Here is an 18,878-nt window from a genome sequence, read left to right as displayed (position 1 = left end):
GCCCTCGTGATCAGTCGTCCCATTCGCAATCTAGCGTGGAGAACCTTGTAGAGCAATTGTATCCATTCGAGGAATTGCTCTCCCATTCCCATTATTCGTAGAACCTCTGAGATATAGGACCTGTTTACTGAATCAAAAGTTTGCTCTATATCTAATAGCGCCAAAGCATGATCGTCCTGATTTATCCTGTGGGAATGCCATATATGAGCCAATCTGCGTAGATTATGCATTGTGTGACAAGAATGTGACATTAGAAACACATACATTCTTCAAAAGGGAACAAATGCCAGGTGAGTCTGCTTCAAGGTATGTAGGGGAATCACACATACTAGGCGTTTCTTGCGAGTATTTATTTATTTATTTATTTATTTATTTATACGATTTGTAGAGCGTATACGTTTGCCCTTGAGTATAACTCATTTGAAGAGGAAATGATAAGAGATCAATTGGTAGAGAAAACAAGTAGTAAAAAAATACACGAAGCCTTATTATCTAAACCAAACGTGACCTTACAAAAGTCTCTGGAGATTGCAACCAGGATCGAAAGCACAACTTTATATATGGAATAAATGTCTATATCTGGTTCAAAAGCACAGTCTCATGGAGTGTCAGCTGTCAGGAGCAAATATAAAAAGACCAAAGAGAAAAATAAGCAAGACAAAGTTAATAGAAGTGATAAGCCTGTCAAGAATCCTTCACACAGACGTTTGGAGTGTTACTGGTGTCGTAGCACTGCATATCTGGGTAATGCTAAGGTGTGTCCAGCTATGGATAACATTTGTGCTAAGTGTTTGCAAGAGTTTGTACATCCTCTGGTAAAGTTTCTTCTGAGAAAGTACATAAAGTGGAACAGATCAAATTTGAAGAGAGAGACACATCTTCTACTGAAGTAGTTGAGATCTTCACTATCGCTAACACTAATAGACTGGCAGACATGGAGGATAAGTGGGGTGTGGCTTCACAAGGTTCAAGAAGACCTTTTTGTTTGTTGGACATTAATGGGGTGGTAGTGAGAGTGTTAGCAAACTCTGGATCCCCATTTACTCTTGTGAGTGAAAAAATATGGTAAGAATTATTCCAAGATCAAGGCCTAGTCTTGAGATGTTCTTCCTTTTGTTCTGTGGGATATGTGGCAAGGTTGTCAAGATTCAGAGGGAATTTGATGCTGATTTTAGTTTCAGGGGTAATAAGTCTCAAGGGATTGCATTTGTGGCAAGAGATGAAGCAAGTTTATTGGGTTATTATGACGAAGGAAATTTAGGTATCCTTCTGGACCTCAACCATCCTCATTCGGTCATACTAAAGAAAGGTTATGCCCAGGTTTTGGCAGTTCAGGAGAAAGCATGAGAGTTGACATTTCCTGAAGTATTAAAAAAGGATTTCAGTATATTCAAGGGGTAAAGCATAAAATAAAATTAAAGAAAGGGGCTCAGGCAATAGTGCATAATGTTCGCAGAGTTCTCTTGGTCTTATGGGCTGAATTAAAAAAAGAGCTCGACAAGTTATGTGCTTGTGATGTCATTGAGCCATTCGAGTCATCTGATTGGGTAGCACTGTAGTATCAGCCAGGAAGGCCAATGGTTCCCTGTGCATGTGCGTTGACTTATGCAACTTAAATGAAAAGATCTGGGTCGACCAGTACCCTTTACCTAATATCACAGAGGTGATTTCTACCCTCAAGGGAGAAAGGTGGCTTAGTGTGTTGGATATGACATCAGCATATCATCACATCAACTTGCACCCGGATTCTAGACACTATGCAGCATTCATCACTCCAGAAAGGTTGTTTCAATTCAAACACATGCCCTTTGAACTTGCTTCCGTGGTTGTCCAGAGGATTGTGAAAAGCATGTTCAAAGGGATGGCCGGAGTTATGGCCTTCCAACATGATGTTTTGGTGTATGGTGCCAGTCATGAGGAATATGATGAAACGTTACATTAGGTGTTGTTCATTTTAAAAGGTAGAGGTGTTACCCCTAGTCTTGAGAAATGAAAATTGAATATACCCATGATCGAGTACCTGTGTTATAAGTTATCCTCGGAAGGTGTTGAATCTAAGGATACTTTTGTCAAAGCCATAGAAGATTTTTGCATTCCTCTTGATAAGGATCAGTTAAGGTCTTTTATGGGACTTATCGAATTTTATGCTAGGTTCGTCCCCAGTTGTACTGAACAAACCTATAGTATGAGGAGTCTTCTTGAGAAGAATGTTAGATTCATTTGGAATGCTGAATGTACTGAGGAATTTAAAATGTATCTGAGAAGTTAGCCTGGCATGTGATGTCACTAGTTCTAGTGGCACCCTGCACCAGTCCAATTTGACTCTTATTGATGATGGTTTTAAAGTCAACCTTATAGACAAGCTATCCTAGTGGTAGCATGGACCAGCAGTCTTAGGCTAAGACTTCAGAGAGCATGTGAAGCAAGCTGTTTTACCAATGATAATCCCTTGAATACCAAATGAAAGGACACCACACAAGGTATATATAAAATATATATGTATTTATTACTAACACAACCCCTCTGCACTCTTTATGAGGTCAGAGATCGAAGTACATTACAAGTTACTCATTAAGCATACTAAAAGTTGCACAAATACAATTCTGCCCTAGGGGCCTCACGAACCATATACTAAGTAAGTGGTATAAGGACCACTTCAGGAATAGTGAATAGGCCTAGAGCCTAGGGAATCGCTGGGGCTACACTACAGAACCAAAGGTTAAGAGGTAGGAGACCCACGGGGGACGCGTGCAGTGACTAAACACAGTCGCGAGTTCTCATTGACTTACAATGGAGAACGAAGAAGTTACAAAATTACTGATTATTGACACTTCCGGATGGACTACGATAAAACCCCTTTTAACTAGGACACTTGGAGAGTCAACACCCACGGGAGCACCGGAGTACTCAAGTTACCTCACCCAGGGAAGCCGGGTGCATAGGTGTCTTTTCGTGTCGGGTTTCATCGATGCTTTCAATGGAGTTCTGCAAAAGAAGTGCTGCAGGCGACCAGTAGAATAGTGTCCGGGAGAATCCAAGGGTGGATCGAGGAAGAGAAGAACCTGAAAGCAGAGGGGACAGAGTCTGGGTCACTAGCCCGTGACCAGGAAGGAACCAGGCGATGTCGAGTGATTTCAGGTGAAGATGCGAAGCTTGTCTCTGCAGCCACGAGGACCAGGAGCTGGATTCGAGCTGTCCCACAAAGTATCTAGGTGACTGCAGTGTCAGTATCCAGATTGGACCCAAAAAGCCTTGGTAACCGCAACCCACGCAGGAAGTGAAGAATGGCTTCAGTTCAGACCAGCAAGGTCTGGAGCGTTTCTCCTTCACAGGGAAGCCGGAGCAAGCCTGAAGCAACCAGGCAAGTGGTGTAGTTTCAAGAAAAAGTCTTTGTAGGGCTAACTAGCCAGTGGGCTAGCAACCGGGAAGATGCGTCGAGCTGAAATGCAGGAGCAGGCCCCACGCGGCACTCGTGGAGTGTGGAGGGCTGAGCTTCGGTGTAAATGGTGCTCGGGTCTGGGGCTTCTCATACCCCAATGCACAACTGCGAGGTTACCTCGGGAGTCGAGCAGTTAGCAAAATGCAGGATGTCCAGGGTGTCCGGTCCCACGTCTCTCGTGTCTGCCACGGGTCTCAGCCTTGCTGTGGATGTGGATCAGGGTCGGAGAAGTCCGGAAGTCCAATTTCTGAGTAGCTAAGTCTTCGGGTTCCGGCGGGAGCGTCAACAAAGCAAACCAGCAAGTTACTGGTGGTGCCTGTTTGCACAGGGTGGTTACTCCTTGACCACAAGGGAGATGTCTTCAGTCTTCTAGTCGATATAGAACATCGAAGGTCCAAGAGTTTGGTTTCAGAGTTTCAGTCCAGGATAATCTAATGTCTCTAGACACAACTCCTATCTTTATACTAAACTAAGGGGCTGGGTTACCTGCTAGGTACCTCCTATGGGTGGACCTGGAAAGGGAGTGGTTACACGCCTTTCCCTTTGTCCAGTTTCGCACCAGAGTTGGGCTGGAGTGCCCCAGCAACTGGTATGAATCGGGCTATGCACGGAGCACCTTGTGTGCCCCAGGCAGTGTCTGGAAAAGCATCTTTCCATTCAACCCACCCTGCCCCAATACACTACAGCCTCGTCAGGAAACCTATTGTCCAGGCCTCCCTTGCTGAAGTTTCCCCCAGCTGCAGGAGATCAGACTTGTGTCTGTGGCAGCAGCATCCATTTTGTGATGCTGAGGCTCTGGTTAACTTTAACCGGGTAAAGCAGTAACCTACATATCTTTGCCCTCTAGGAGGGTGGAATGCTACCCCTGCCACCAGAATTGGCGGGGGTAGTATTCCAAAGTGTTTGACACCTTACACAACATGTTTTGATGAAGCCAAACCAAAGTTAGCATTTACCGCAAGAGTTCTAATGCACTTAAGAGTATATGGTATGGCTATATCATAGAACAGCTATAAGGAGATGGTTCTGAAAGCTGCAGAGGGGCTCAGCTCATGCTAGAGCACCCTCTCACATAAAACCAAGCACTCTACCTTCAGGATTGTCAAGGCCTGCCATAGGAGTGACGTACAGGTTACTATGTGTCTATATATAAAGGCAGATATAGGTATACTATATCTAAGTAAGGGGTGATTACACCACCTTACCCAGGCTGAGTGATTAGTCTGTGGTGTCAGTTTAGATGGCCAGCCAGGGGTGGCATAATACATGCTTCAACCCCTGGTAGGCCTTGGATGCACCTATGCCCTGGGTACCTATGGTACACTATACAGGGGCTCACAAAAGTGACCCAGTATCCAATCTGGTAGGTACCTAAAGTACATGGAGTCCATTTTATAGGGAGAGCAGATAGCCTGGGGCCCTGAATATCAGGATCCCAGGCAACTAAGTCGAAAACCAGCTAAACACCAGGCAAAAAGTTGGGGTAACCATATAGTCAGGTATCCACCTTCCTACAATGGATTAAGAGGTAAACTGCACAGGCTATTCCTCTCAAACCCTCTGACACCAGTGGCCAAACCATAATCTTGACTGATGCTAGTCAAAAAGGTCCAGGTGCTGTACTTATGCAGCACAGAGGGGGCAGGGATCAAGTTATGGTATGGTCTGAGGGAGCGTATGCTGTTTTTGAACAAGATGCTCCTGCCTGTTTGGTGGGGCATTGTTCATTTTAAGCTTTACATATGGGGCTCTGGGTTTCACAGTGCGGGTGGATCATAAGCCTTTGATCCAACTGCTTACCACCAAGGGAGGAGAACGTATAACACCTAAGATTGCTAAATGAATCTAATTTGATGTCCTTCCGGAAGAAGCTGAAAACGGTTCTTTTCCAGAAGGCCTGGGTTGGGCGATAATTCCTGGTTGGGCTTTTTTAGGAATTTCTGCTGTGCTTACCTGACAAGCGCTTAGAGACCCCGGGGTTATAATGCGCTATATAAATCGAATAAAATAAATAAATAAATAAATGGCAATATAAGCCTCCAGAACGTAATGGAAAATGGAAGTTGTTAGTGAACTGTCTGTCCAGATTACCTACCGGTGAGGATTGTGAGTGTGATGAGGAAGAAAGAGGATGACAGAGTTCGTTTGCAGTGTCGAGTGTCACTCAGAAGGTGGCATATCTGAGCAAGAGTTACCTGTGATGAGGATCAGGAAATCAAAGAACTCATGGCAAATATAAATCAGGGTTGGTTGAAATCGAGTTCTGAGTCTAATTCTAATATGAGATAAAAACATGTTTTTGAGGAACTGTCGGTTGGGAATGGGTTGTTGTATCATTCCACTCTACTTGTTGTTCCATAGGCCATGAGCAACAGAGCACATGTTTTGGCCCATGATGGCCATATTGGCATGCATGCTATGTAAAGGAGGATTCAGAAGAACTTCTGGTGGCCTGGGATGGGCAAGCAGGTGGAACATTTTCTAAGGGACTGTATGAGTTGCTCTATTAGCGATAAATCCAAGGTGTCAGTTACCAGCCCAGCGGTGACTAGTGAGGTTCCCAGTAAGGCGTGATCCACTAGTGGCCATGGACAATTGGTCCTATGACCTTGTCTGGTGGGGTTTCTGAGCATGGTGTTGTTGTCATGGCTTATTATAGGTACTGGCCAGAGGTCAAAGTGACAAATTGAACTTGTGCGATAGAATTTTCAGAATCCTTGTTTGCCAGAGAAGGTATTCCGGTTGATGTACTCACTGACAATGGGTGTTAATGTGCATCAGCACAATTTTAGAAGTTTTAAAGATTTATAGGAATAAAATACTTAAAAAGCCCCTTTATCATCCCAGGAGCAATGGTCTTGGTGAGAGATTTAATAGGGTCATCAAAGAGAATGTGCAGTTGTCATTGGCTAATGGACTGAAATGTAAGCTGGAACTCAGGAAACTCTTATGGGCTATACGCACCACAGTCAATGCAGATACTGAAGTGTCGCCATTTATATTATTAAGGGGGCATTGTGCGTGCTTCTAAAATGTTGAGGAAATGGATGGTTGGGTTTGATTCCTGAAAATAAAATAAAGGATGTGTGTTAGAAGTGGGTTAAGGCGGAGAAGAAATATGACCAAACTCATCACATGCAAGTTGCCAAGGAGTTGAAAGTGGGTCTGGGTGATGTTGTGAGGAGGAAATCAAGGTTTTCTGATCCAAGGAAAGAAGTAAAAGTAAACAAAAGTGGGGTGAAATTGGATAATGGTAAGTGGTAGGACCAGAAAGAAATTGGGTATCCAGCTGGCACTGAGGTAAACTTTTCAAAGAATACAATTTGCAATAAGAAAGGAAAAATTAATGTGCGGATAATGTGCATTTCTTGTCTCCCAGGGTACCTAGTCCTAGGGTCACTAAATTGCCTTCCTGGCTCCCTGATTATGTTTTGCAACAATGTTAGATCTACTATCATTTTGTGAGGGTGGTAGTGTCTACAAGTTGGTGTGGGCATGAAGACACGGGTTTTATGTATCTTGTGGTTTTCACACTCATTACAATGGGTTTTTATTGTCTTTTTATTTTGTCTAGTGTGAAGGGGAAGATATGTTGGGTCGTGTAATTGTATTTGCCAATGCTTGCCGTCTTGGTCTTATGCGGCTTTTGCATAGAATGTGGAAAGGGAAGGATTCTGGAATGGTGGTTGGGGAGGCAGTTCATCGAGCGGTTGGAGTGGTGTTGGAGGCTTCCCCGTGTCCTGCTCTCTGATGAATAAAACTTCAACTTAACCTGCCTTCCTGCGACTTAATAATGACCTGCTCCGATGTCACACTTTGCCCTTCTGTTGATATGTCTGATCCAATTCTTAGCGTCACCTGGAGCTCATAACATCTTATCAACGAGTTTTGTCCGAGCCTTAAAATTACCCTGTCCCATTTGTCGCAGCCAAGGTACGGTGGCAGGAAACATGCAGTCAATGAGCGCGTTGGATCAGATTTTTCAACCAATATTTGTCTGTCTTACTATGAAAATAATTGCATGAGCTCAGTTCATACAAGCAATTTGGATTGCTGATTCTTACTAAACACAGCCCTCCGGTAAAGATGCAGCGCCTGGAGACCCTGTTGGGTAGCTGTGCGCTTTATAAATGTAAATACAAATACATGATAAATTCATTATAAGGACTGATGTGAGGTTCTCTGTATTCATCATCTTGTTTTGCCTCCATCGAGCCTCTGCAGGTGAGCCTCAACATCTGTCACCTTCTTTGGTCCTTTCCTTGAGCTCCTAGTAGCATCCTCAGTTCTTTGTAGGATGGAGCTACCAATGTAGATGAGTCTGTGATCTGAGATGGCTGTGGTGAGGCTTCTCCTGGAAGCCTTTCTTCCCAGATTCACCCTATGTGCAGGTGCTCATGGCGTCCAGGAAGTGTGTGAAGGAGGGTAACACAACAGGGATGCTAAGGGTCTAAAGAGAAAACTACAATGAACCATTACACTCATAAGTAGTAAGTAAAAACGTTTGTATAAGGAGAGAGAAAAACGGATTTGAAATAATACCCATCAGCCCACCCATTGGCGGAATCTCATCATCTGGGTTTTGTTGAGAACTGGTATCTGCTAAGTACCTCCTCGATTGTATGTAGAGGAATACTAGCGACAGATCCACCAGTGATGGAGAGCCAACAAGTATAGGTGGGTGGAAAATTGAGTATTGTTGCAGTGCTCAAAAGAAATTTTGTGAAGTGGTGAAAAAGTGAGTGTGTATTAAGATTGCCTAATGTGATGCCAAGAAAACGACTTTATTAGGGGGAGGTCATCATACTGGCAAGATTAAAAGCAGAGTGAAGATAGTGTGTTAAACAAATATCATTATCAGTTGTGAAGATAGAATGGTCAACATGTTTCAGCCTTTACAAGGCTTTCGTCAGGACCTATTGGAATTACACTACTGCAACTATAAAAAGTGAAAAAGAATAAATGACCTACCAAAGATAATAATTTATACACACTCACTTTTTCACCACGTCTTTACTTACTACTTATGAGTGTAATGGTTCATTGTAGTTTTCTCTTTAGACCCTTAGCATCCCTGTTGTGTTTGTTGATAGCTAGATTGGGGGATAGGATGCAAGTTGGTCTTTAAAAACTCCCCTTAGACCCCTCTCACGTTGTGTTTTTTTGATGTGAAGGAGGGTAGTCAAACCGTGTGCTGAAGAAAAGTGTCACTGGTATGTAACTCCAAATACCGTACTGGGTACATCCTAATGTGATTGTTGTGTAAATGTACTTATTGTGTTTCCTTCCAGTTGCCCCTCAAACAATGGTTACACGAAGAAAGAACAGCGATGGCACCTTTCTGACCGGCTATGCTTATGGATTTTATCCCAGAGACATTGAGGTGAAATGGGTCAGGAATGGTGTAGAGATGCCCTGGAAATCCAGCGAAATCTTGCCAAACCCTGACGGAACCTACCAGGCCAAGAAAACTGTGGAAGTTCATGAAGGAGATGATGAGAGAATGTACAAATATGAGGTGTATCACAGCAGCCTGCCGGACACTGTGACCGTGATGTATGGTAAGTGCATGCACTTTGGTCTGTAGCGGTTGATTGTGACGGTGGTGCACATATTGACTTCATATGGTCCTTGGTTTGATCTATTACTGTCACAGGCGCCAGGCCCAGCCACACAAGTGTGTACTGTTTTAATGGGGGGGATTTGTGGGAATGCTGGTGGTAGAAATTTTGTAGATCCCTGCAGATTTCAGAAGTTTTCCTCATGAAAGTATGAGGAAAATGAGAGAGTTTAGCCAAAGACTGAGGTTTGAAGGGCATTCTGAGAAAACCTAGTGTGATCCATGCAGGTCAGCCCACCCTAAACTCCCCTACAAACAAATGCCTTTGTTGCAGAGCGCGCAAGCCACTCTGTAAGTATAGTTAGAATTCCCAGAAACAGGATTTCCTTTTTCACAGTTAATAACTTTGCACCCATCTGACAAATCTGTGCAAAACCATGAAGACTTATTCCTTTTTAGGTTTCGCCTGGCGTCCACTGTGCAGCAGTGTTCGCGCAGGCAAAATCTTATGTTAGAACAGTACGGGGCTTTGTCCAGCCTCTCTCTTCCATTGGCTAGCTCCATAAATGGAGGCTAGCCATTGGAAGAGAGATGTGTCAATCTTCGCGGGAGCAGATTCGTGGGTGTTCCGCTGTTTTTTTCGCTCTCCGCCCCTTTGCGATCGTCATTGCAGCGGTGGGCGGTGGTTTATTTATTTATTTTTTAAAGGTTTGTTTTGGCCATTTTGAAAGTGTCGTTTGCAGGGGTGGGTTGCGCGATTTCAGTTTCCTGGTTTATCCATGCGAAGCTCTGAGGCAGAGGAAACAGATAACAGCTGAAATGGGGTGGGCTACTGAAGCAACCTTCACTCACGCCAAATATTTTGCGGGTCAGGGAAAGGAGAGGCTGAGTCTCCAATAAACTCCAAGTTTATTCAATCCAAATTCAGGAGCCCAGGTTTTGCATGTCCTGAATCCAAGCGGAGTCTAGTTAAACCGCAGCTGTAAACGATGGCGAATGAATGCAGAGCATAAGGCTATACAGAAGAAATACATATGAAAATAAACAAGGGAGCGCCTGCACGCTGAAACGAAGCATCATAACTGTAAGTGTAATAGTCACAAACAAAGGACAAAGTGAAACGCTGCGGCAGAGAACAATGCACTAAAACATAATTCAGTAACAGTCCACGAAACAACAACCTCCCCAGTTACTCATGGACGTTAAGCTTGGTTGCCCCAGTACGACCTTGCACCGCCCTTTGATAATATTCGCACTATAAAAATCGTAATTCAGTACTCCTAATCTTGTAACCAAGACCGTATAGTTAAACCCGTACGGACTCCATTACCAATGAGCACTTCTGCGTTTTATGTAAACAGAGCTACTATTGGCACAGGATACCAACGATTCTCCAATCCCAGGCCACTTTACATATTACGACCTCCCCCGACCACTCTCAGCGTACTTTCTGCCGTGTGATTGGCAGTCGTATGACCCGGAAGTACTGAAATTACGGAAAGACGTGGAAGTGCTGAAATTACTTACCAACGCCGCCCTTAAAAAAGATCAATTTCCTACAACGGACTTTGGGCTGAATTTACGGACAGACCTTGTAAGTGGGGCAAGCTATAGGGGCTTTGTTGGGAGAGAAGCCTATATAGGGATATCAATCTGGTGTTCTTTAGGTGCTTGTTAACAGCAATAACACTTTCAAAGGACATGGCAGTGGGTTGTCAGATGGGTACTTGCTCAAGAGACTACTTTATTCCAAAGGAACAGTCCTATTTCATAAAATCCTGCAAGAGATCCAAAGTGTGGCAGAAAACCTCTAAGTGTTTGCGTGAATACCAGGGGTCTCATAGGTTCAAAAGATGTCAGTCACAGACGGTCCTTCTCAGCGATTACACCGACCCCTTGAAGCATATGAAGGCCACGGCCGAATATTACATTAGGCCTGCCAAATTGCTGCCCGTGCATTCAAAGGAAGCCAGAGGGAGGGGAGGAGCAATCCAAGGAATACAGAACAATGTAAGTGCACGATTGCAGAGATTAAGTGGAATTGTATGGCTATGTCAGAGGTAGGTAAATAGGTAGACCAGAACAGCTCTGTAGTGGTCTCGAGAAACTAGTAGTATAGCCTTTTGCAGATAACAAGTTGGTATTAAAAACCTTAGAGAGCGTGGAATCATGAAGGGAACAGGGGGATTTGTCAGGTCCCTTTCCGGTGAACCAAGGGGTACGCCAGGGTTGTGTACTGGCTCCCAACCTTTTCTGCCTCTACCTGTCTGTGCTTGCTCTCCTGAGTGTGTGTGTGGCTCTGGGTGGGTGTGTGTGGCTCTGGGTGGGTGTGGCTGGCTCTGGGTGGGTGTGGGTGGCTCTGGGTGGGTGTGGGTGGCTCTGGGTGGGTGTTTGTGGCTCTGTGTGGGTGTGTGTGGCTCTGGGTGTGTGTGGCTCTGGGTGTGTGTGTGTGGCTCTGGGTGTGTGTGTGTGGCTGGCTCTGTGTGTGTGTGGCTGGCTCTGGGTGTGTGTGTGTGGCTCTGGGTGTGTGTGTGTGTGTGGCTCTGGGTGTGTGTGTGTGGTAGTAATTTCTGTCTGTTGAGCTCGTCCGTAGCTATTGGCAATGTAAATGACAATGCCATTTATTTATCTGTTTTCAAAACCAACACATATATACACATTTTTGTCATTTACAATGCCAATAGCTCTAACTTTTCCAAAGGTGAAACCGTTGCATTGTAAATGCTTGTTCTACATTGACAGATGAAGCAAAACTTGGCGGAGATTCGTCAAGGGGGTGCAAAGAAAAAAGGGGGGCTCCCAAAGTGTATTTTTGCACTAATGCATTTCCCATAGACTTTGTACTCGCATGTGGTGTACAGATGATCCTTTTTTTTATGGCGGTCTTTTTCCTTTTATAGTAGTTACATTGCCTATGGTGTATACAGATTCCGCGTACATCGTAGGACGCCATCTCCGAAGAACGCCCCGACATCCTCCACTCCACTATCTGTCCAGTCCTGTATCCTGGCCCTCATAAGTCTACCTTGTGGTGTGGGGAGCCCCAGGATGGGGATGTTAGGGGCGTAAGGGGTCGCCGCAGAAGTGTATGACAGTGCCTTCCTCCAGCAGTGTAAGGCTGTTTTCAAAAGGGGAGGGCTATCTATGGGAATCTTGGCTTTTGGTAATAGTAAAGAGTGTAGTTCGCCCCGATCTAACTTATGGGGCATAAACCCAATCTCCTGCAAATTTCTCCCTGCCGTCCAGAAGGAGAGCCATTGGAGTTGACTGGCATAGTAATAGCTTCTGAAGTCAGGGACACCCAGGCCGCCACTCTGGGTCCCCAGTTGCAACTTCCGCAGGCCTATTCGTCAACGGCCAGTGCCCCAGATAAGATTCACCAGTATAGTATTCAGTGAAGTAAAAATGGACTGTAGAAGGATCACAGGCAGGTTTACGAAATAATATAAAAGACGAGGCAACATCACCATTTTCGTTATGGCGATTCTCCCCATCACAGACAACGGCAGAGAGGTCCAGAAGGCCACACTGGCCCGAACGGCCGTTATAGCTTGCACTATGTTGCCTTCAATCTGATCTGCCTGCCTTCTGTAGATATGAATACCTACGTATTTAAAGGTGTCAGGGGCCACTGGCAAGGTATAATCGCCACACTGTAAGTTAAGGGGGGGTACGGTATTTCGACTTCCCGGGGTTTATAGTCAAACCTGACAGGCGTGCAAAAGTGGCAAATATATCGGGTAGCGGGGCATTATCTGCTTTCAGATCTCGTAGAAAGAGAAAGATATCATCAGCGTAGATGGAGAGCAATTGATCCCCACCATCAATGGGGATGCCAAGCTGGTTCGCTGAGCCTCGCAAAGCTATGGCCAGGGGTTCTAGCGCCAGCACAAACAGCAGGGGAGACAGTGGGCACCCTTGCCGCGTGCCCCTGTGAATAGTGTATTGTTTTGATATGTACTGGCCAGTGCGTGCCCTGGCCGTGGGGCAATGTATACAATAATTGCACCCATTTCAGGTACTTATCCGGGAACCCAAACCATTGCAGCGTGGCGAACATGAATTCCCAGGAGAGAGAATCAAAGGCCTGTCTAAGATCCGGTTGATATGCATCCCGCCGACGGGTACGCAGAGGTGGTGACCGTCATTACATGGTGTAACTGTTGAGTATTTAGGGAAGTGCTTCGGTTCGGTAGGAACCCACATTGGTCCCGGTGTATGAGTTTATTGAGAAATGGCTGTATACGATTGGCCAGGGCCTTACTTAAGATTTTGTATTCCGTTGCTAGCAGGGAGAGGGGTCTATAGTTAGCCAACTCAGTGTTATCCCTCCCCGGTTTAGGTATCGATGTAACCAGCGCTTGCTTGGTTGAAGTCGGTAAGTAACCTCTCTCAAAGGCAACCTTGTACACCGATTTCAGTGTTGGGACCACGGTCTCTGAAAAGGTGTGGTAAAACTGAACCGGGAGTCTGTCAAGGCCAGGTGCTTTGTTGCGATTCAGACCTTTAATCGCAGCTCGGATTTCCTGTTGAGTTATTGGGCCATCTATGACTTTTTGCATATCTTCTGAGACTACCGGAAAGGGGAGATCTTGCAAAAACTCCTAGTTAGAGTGGTCATCTATAGGAGCAGGCGGTGCATAAAGCTCTTCAAGATGATCATAAAAGGCATTGTTTATTTCACTTTGTGTGTGAACCATGTGTCCCTCAGGTGTACGGATACTAGTTATAGTCGGCGGATCTGGTCTATCCCTCACTATAGGAGCCAGTAGTGCACCGATCTGCTTCTGTGTGTTTTATTTGAAGGAATACACAGTGGCCCACAGTCCGTAGTGTCTCTAACACGTCTGCATGGTCTATGTGGGCGGCTTGCAGCCCCTCTCGTTTGCTCGGATCAGACACAGCCTCCTGTTCAAGTATATACAAGCGTTGTTCTATGTCCTTTAAGCGTTCGTGTATTTCCTGTCTGGCCCCCACTATCTGCCCGATCGATGCCCCCCTAACCACCACCTTCAGAGCGTCCAATTCAATTAGATTAGAGGAGGCTGTGTCCCAATTTTTGGCTAAGTAGTTAGTGATAGTGTTGGAAAGAGTTGTGCGAAAGGGGGCGTCTTCTAGTAATTGTGGATGGAGCATCCAGGTGGGCACAGGGGTAGGCACCCTACCCTAACCGAGTGTGAGCTGTAAAGGGCTGTGGTCGGAGAAGATTTTTGCTAAGTATGTGGAGTGCTGAGTCTGGGTGGTGGTGGACCTGGAGCAGAGGAATCTATCGATGCTGGTATGGAGACTGTGCACTGAAGAGTAATAGGAATATTCCTTGTGGGTAGGGTAGAGGCATCGCCCTGTGTCAGTAAGTGACCAACCCGTAGCCCAAGTTAGGAAGTGTTCAGCCAGTTTGCCAATGCTCGTGCCCTGAAGGGGCTGGTGTGACCTATCTAGGGTAGTATCTAATATACCATTCCAGTCCCCTCCCAGCACCCAAGGGATACCGTCCCAGTCCACCAGTGCTGTTCCCAATCGGTGTAAAAAACGCTCTTTTTCAAAATTGGGCGCGTAAACGCTGCCGAGGACCACCAAGGAGCCGTCCAGTGTACCTCTCACCAGAATATACCCTCCTTGGTCATCAACCCTGCGTTCTAGCTCCAGGAAGGGGACCCCGTGGCGTACCCAAATTGTTGCACCCCTAGCAAAAGCAGAGTAATTAGTAGAGTAAATCTGCCCCCTCCATTTCTTGTGCATTTTTTGAGTCTCAGACTCGGTCAAGTGGGATTCCTGGAGGAACGCGATCTGCGTCTTATGTCTAAGGAGGTAAGCATGAATGCGATGTCGTTTCTAGATTGCCCCCAACCCTCGTACACTCCAAGTAAGTAAATTATAAGACCCTACCGTGCTAACAGTTCTCTGCATGTTCCTGTGTGTAGTGTGTGGTTCCCCCACACGTGGGGTAAAATATCACAGCTAGCCAGAAACGTCAACAGGACTTGGCGCAGCGCCCAAAATGTGCTGTGCCCAACAACATTGTACAAACAATGCATAACAAATAAGGGTGCATACGCCAATAGGGGGTAGCTGTCCATAGACGTGGTCCTACTCATACAAAGGTCCGTGATCCGACGGCTCTACGGGACCTTTCCCCGGGTGGGGGGTGTCGTAGCCAGATGCGTCAGAGACCGTCTTCCTGTCTCTGCCGGGTGTGGGTAGAATAATTCCGGAGCCCCACAAGTGTTCAACCCAATTTGTACTATATAAGGTTTCATAATCTATATTTTTTTACCAAATCTTTTAGGCATTTACATTAGAAAACAGTACAAGTCAGAGTAATAACATGCACAGGACCCATAATGATGAAGTAGAAAAAAGGATATGCCAGGCTCCAGGGCGTGGAGTCCGTATGTCATCAGTGCACAGCAGTTCTCAGAGTCTAATTAGCTCCTCATCCCCGATCAGTCATCAATTATATCATCAGCTGCCCATGGCGTGATCGTGGGGAAAAGAGTTATGCTATGTTCAGAGTCTGAGTGTAGCGTGCTATCCTCCGAATCCGTGTGGAGTTTGTTGGGGTCTTCACGGAAGGCGACAGCAATGGCTCCTTCTTGATCACGCCGTTGTTGTTCCCGTGAGGGGCCAGCACCTCTGCTGTTCTTGTTGGAGGTCTGAGAAAGATGAGAGGTCCGTTTCGGAAGGGCACCTGAGTCCTGTGAAGAAAGGTCCGAGTGGCTGAGTTGGCTAGGACCAATACACATGACTTCCATTCACTCTTCAACATCCACCGGGCTTTCGAAGAAGTAAGTCTTTTTGTCGTGAATAATTTTCAGCCGAGCAGGATACAGCAAAACATATTTGAGTTGTGCTTTCTGGAGTTTTTCCTTTACGGCTTGATAGGACAATCTCTGCCTCTGCACTAAAACGGTATAGTCAGGGTACAATGAGATACAATGATTTTCAAATTGGATGAGCGACTTTTCCCTCGCTTTCTGGAGTAGTGTGCCGCAGTCCCTGTAATTTAGGATTTTAACTATCAGGGGGCGGGGTGGTGCGCCGGGTCCGGGCTGGCCAATCGGACACCTGTGGGCTCTTTCAATGTAGAAGTATGGGGAGAGGCCCTCAGGGGCTATGTTGTCTCTGAACCATTGTTCCATAAATTCTGCTGCCCTACCCCCTTCGCTGCGTTCCGGCAGACCAATAACGCGTATATTATTGCATCTATTCCTGCTCTCTGCATCCTCCACCCGATCCATAAGCGTCATCATCTGCTGTTGTAGCTCTTTTATAGTAGATGAGTGGTCTGCGACCTTGGGGGTGAGGTCAGCGATAGATTGTCCGTGTTCTTTAACTGTGTCAGCTAGCTTGCCATGGTCCGCCCTGAGTGGCGTCAGCCCAGTGGTAAGAGTCCCTATCTGCAGCTCGAGCGATGACCAAGAGTCACGGATCTCTTTAAGTATGAGGTCTAGTTTATCAGGTGTTCCGTCAGTGTGATCCATGGAAGCTGTTCCCGGCGAGTGGGGTCGGCTAGTGAGTTCAGTCCCATGGGGTGGGGGGTCAGTCCCTTGTTGGCCCTCCAGCGTCTTTGTCTGATTCCTGCCCATGTTGTGGACCCTAGGCCAAGTTCAGCCCCAGCTCGTTTCCGTGGGTATCAGGAGAAGTGTTTGCAATGCCCTGGGCAGTGGTATACCCACAACTTCATTTCTTAACTAGTGGAGGACAGGGCGAGCGCCGCAGTGGAGACCCAGCGATCCCAGGAGAAGGCAAACCTCAAAGGGGGTGAAGCTGCGCCAAATCCCTCCTCCCTCCGGAAGCCTGCAAGGTCGTCTCACCCACACGACAACCAATCAGTTCGACCGCCCACAGGGGTGAGTGAGTCGGTTCCACACTGCGCTTAGCCAGGCGGGCCCAAATGTTCCAACAGGGATAACTATTGGTGTACCACAGTAATCCAAGGCCAGCCAGTGTGCATGGCTCTATAGGTGAGCTATGGTACGTATCGTAGGAGGACTACACTTGGTTCCCTCCGGTAGATGCAGACAGTCCGCACCGGAAAGGCAGGTCCAGTAGGTGGGGGGGGTGCAAATAGGAAAGGCAGCTTGTACAGAGTCACTCTATACCGTGGGGCGGGGGAGAGAGAACCGTCCCAGACTGGTACCCCACAGTAAGGCACCGTCACTCCCTCAAGGCCTGCTGCAGATGTCTGTATCAGCCTGGCCTGTCTTTCCACCGTGGATGAAGGGCCCACCTAGGCGTCTCAGTCTCTCCAGCAATCTCAGGGCTAAGGCGCCAGGGCCAGTGCGGGAGCGCACCCTGTCTTTATTCCCCACATTATTCCAGGAATGGATTTACCGCCTCGTTGCCACTCCACCGCTGTTATGCCGCAACTTCACCCAGTCTCTGACTCCAGGGCGGCTCCGCCTCCGAGCCGCTTGGTCAGCCACGGCCCCACACCAGGGGCTCCGGCGGCGTGGTGGCGCCTCGCGATGAAGCGGAGCCTCGGTGGGTCCGCAGTGGGCTGAGGCCGAGAGCGCCGGTGGATCCGCAGTGGGCAGAGGCCGGGGGCCGCAGCGGTGTTCAGTCGCGGGGACGAGCCCGTGCCACGGCGCCCGCCGGCTTCTGTATCAATCGCGTGCTCGGTTGTAACATAGGCCCCGGTCTCCGTCCACACCCTGCAGCAGGTAGGCCACAGTCAGGACCCTCCCCGCGGCGCAGCCCCCAGGTATAATCGTGGTGCCCTCATACCATCCCACATGCAGTGTTTGTAATTCGCAGCTCAGTGCGCCACTCCAGGGCAACGATCCCCGCACGTCCGTGTACGGTTGCACTTCACCTCACGCCGGGGTCCCCCACGCGGTGTAGCCGCTCCCCGGCGGCGGTCGATGGGCAGGCAGGACAGCGCTAACCAGAGCCAGGGAGTTCTTGTTTTACCTGGCCAGTGTCCACTTTCAGGCCGGGGCAGCCACAGCCGCGCACGGGATCGCTTCGCAGCGGGGCCCAGATTCCGCCCGTGTCTCGTGTCAGGGTGGCCTCAGGCTGTAGCTCCAGCAGCTCACCATCTTCCAGGTTGATCGGGGAATTTTTCAGTACAGGGGGCTCCAGCGACCCGGGACCCACGTTCCGGTCCAGCATTAGGCAATGTGACGGCACAGGATAAGTTATTCCCCCCCAGGAGGTCCAGAGCTCTATTGGAGCACGACCGCCATCTTAGGGAGCCAGCCACGCCTCCTTGTGTACAGACGATCCTTGATGGCAGATTAGGTAGGTAGGGCAAGTATTTTTTAAGTTATAACATTTTTTTACTTGGAGATTTCTGTTGTTGCAGTAGTTTTGCAAACTTTTGCGAAAGTACTATGGTACGTGCTGATGACAAGATATTATGGAGTTGGCTAATGATTGCCTTTACAAAAGAGAAAAGGCAGCCTTGTTGTTTTCAGTGCCCTTTGGCTTAGTTCTGGGTGAAGACCTTAGATATAGGTAAGTATTAGGTCTTAGATTTTTCCTAACACTTTATTAAAGTAGTAACAGGTAGGGAAAAGTATAAGTTTCTATATATTTGAAAAAAGTATAAAGGACTATTGCTGTGGTACCTAGGAAGTACCACAGTACTTACAATTTCGAAAAAAACATTTGTCTAAAAGTGTAAAATACACTGTATAGTGTACTACAGTGTTTTTCCAATTTTTTGTATATTTTATTCTTTATTAAAAAAAAGTCTACAGAGTACCACTGCAATACCAACACATTATTGGGCTATTTAAAAAAACAAAAAAAGTATATCATTTTTTAACAAACACTTGACTTGCTAGGTACTAATGTGGTACACCATAAACTTAAAAAATATATATAAATACATTTCTTCACATAATAGCACTTTAATAAAGTGCTAATAGGTAG

The 18,878-nt window shown here is 46.7% G+C and overlaps 1 protein-coding gene across 2 annotated transcripts in view; it reads left to right on the top strand.

Moving 5' to 3' along the window:
* The window catches only part of LOC147710013 (DLA class I histocompatibility antigen, A9/A9 alpha chain-like), a 401,757-nt gene that overhangs the window by 233,150 nt on the left and 149,729 nt on the right, over positions 1-18,878 (top strand). For both annotated transcript variants that reach the window (XM_086920685.1, XM_086920686.1), the window contains exon 4: positions 8,731-9,000. In XM_086920685.1, coding sequence (XP_086776811.1) covers positions 8,731-9,000 — 270 coding nt within the window. The remainder of the gene's footprint in view (positions 1-8,730; positions 9,001-18,878) is intronic.

The sequence above is a fragment of the Lissotriton vulgaris genome, chromosome 5 (genome assembly GCF_964263255.1).
Source record: "Lissotriton vulgaris chromosome 5, aLisVul1.2, whole genome shotgun sequence".
Taxonomy (NCBI): domain Eukaryota; kingdom Metazoa; phylum Chordata; class Amphibia; order Caudata; family Salamandridae; genus Lissotriton; species Lissotriton vulgaris.
Note: the sequence above shows the minus strand (reverse complement) of the source record. Positions and strands in the feature narration are given on the sequence as shown.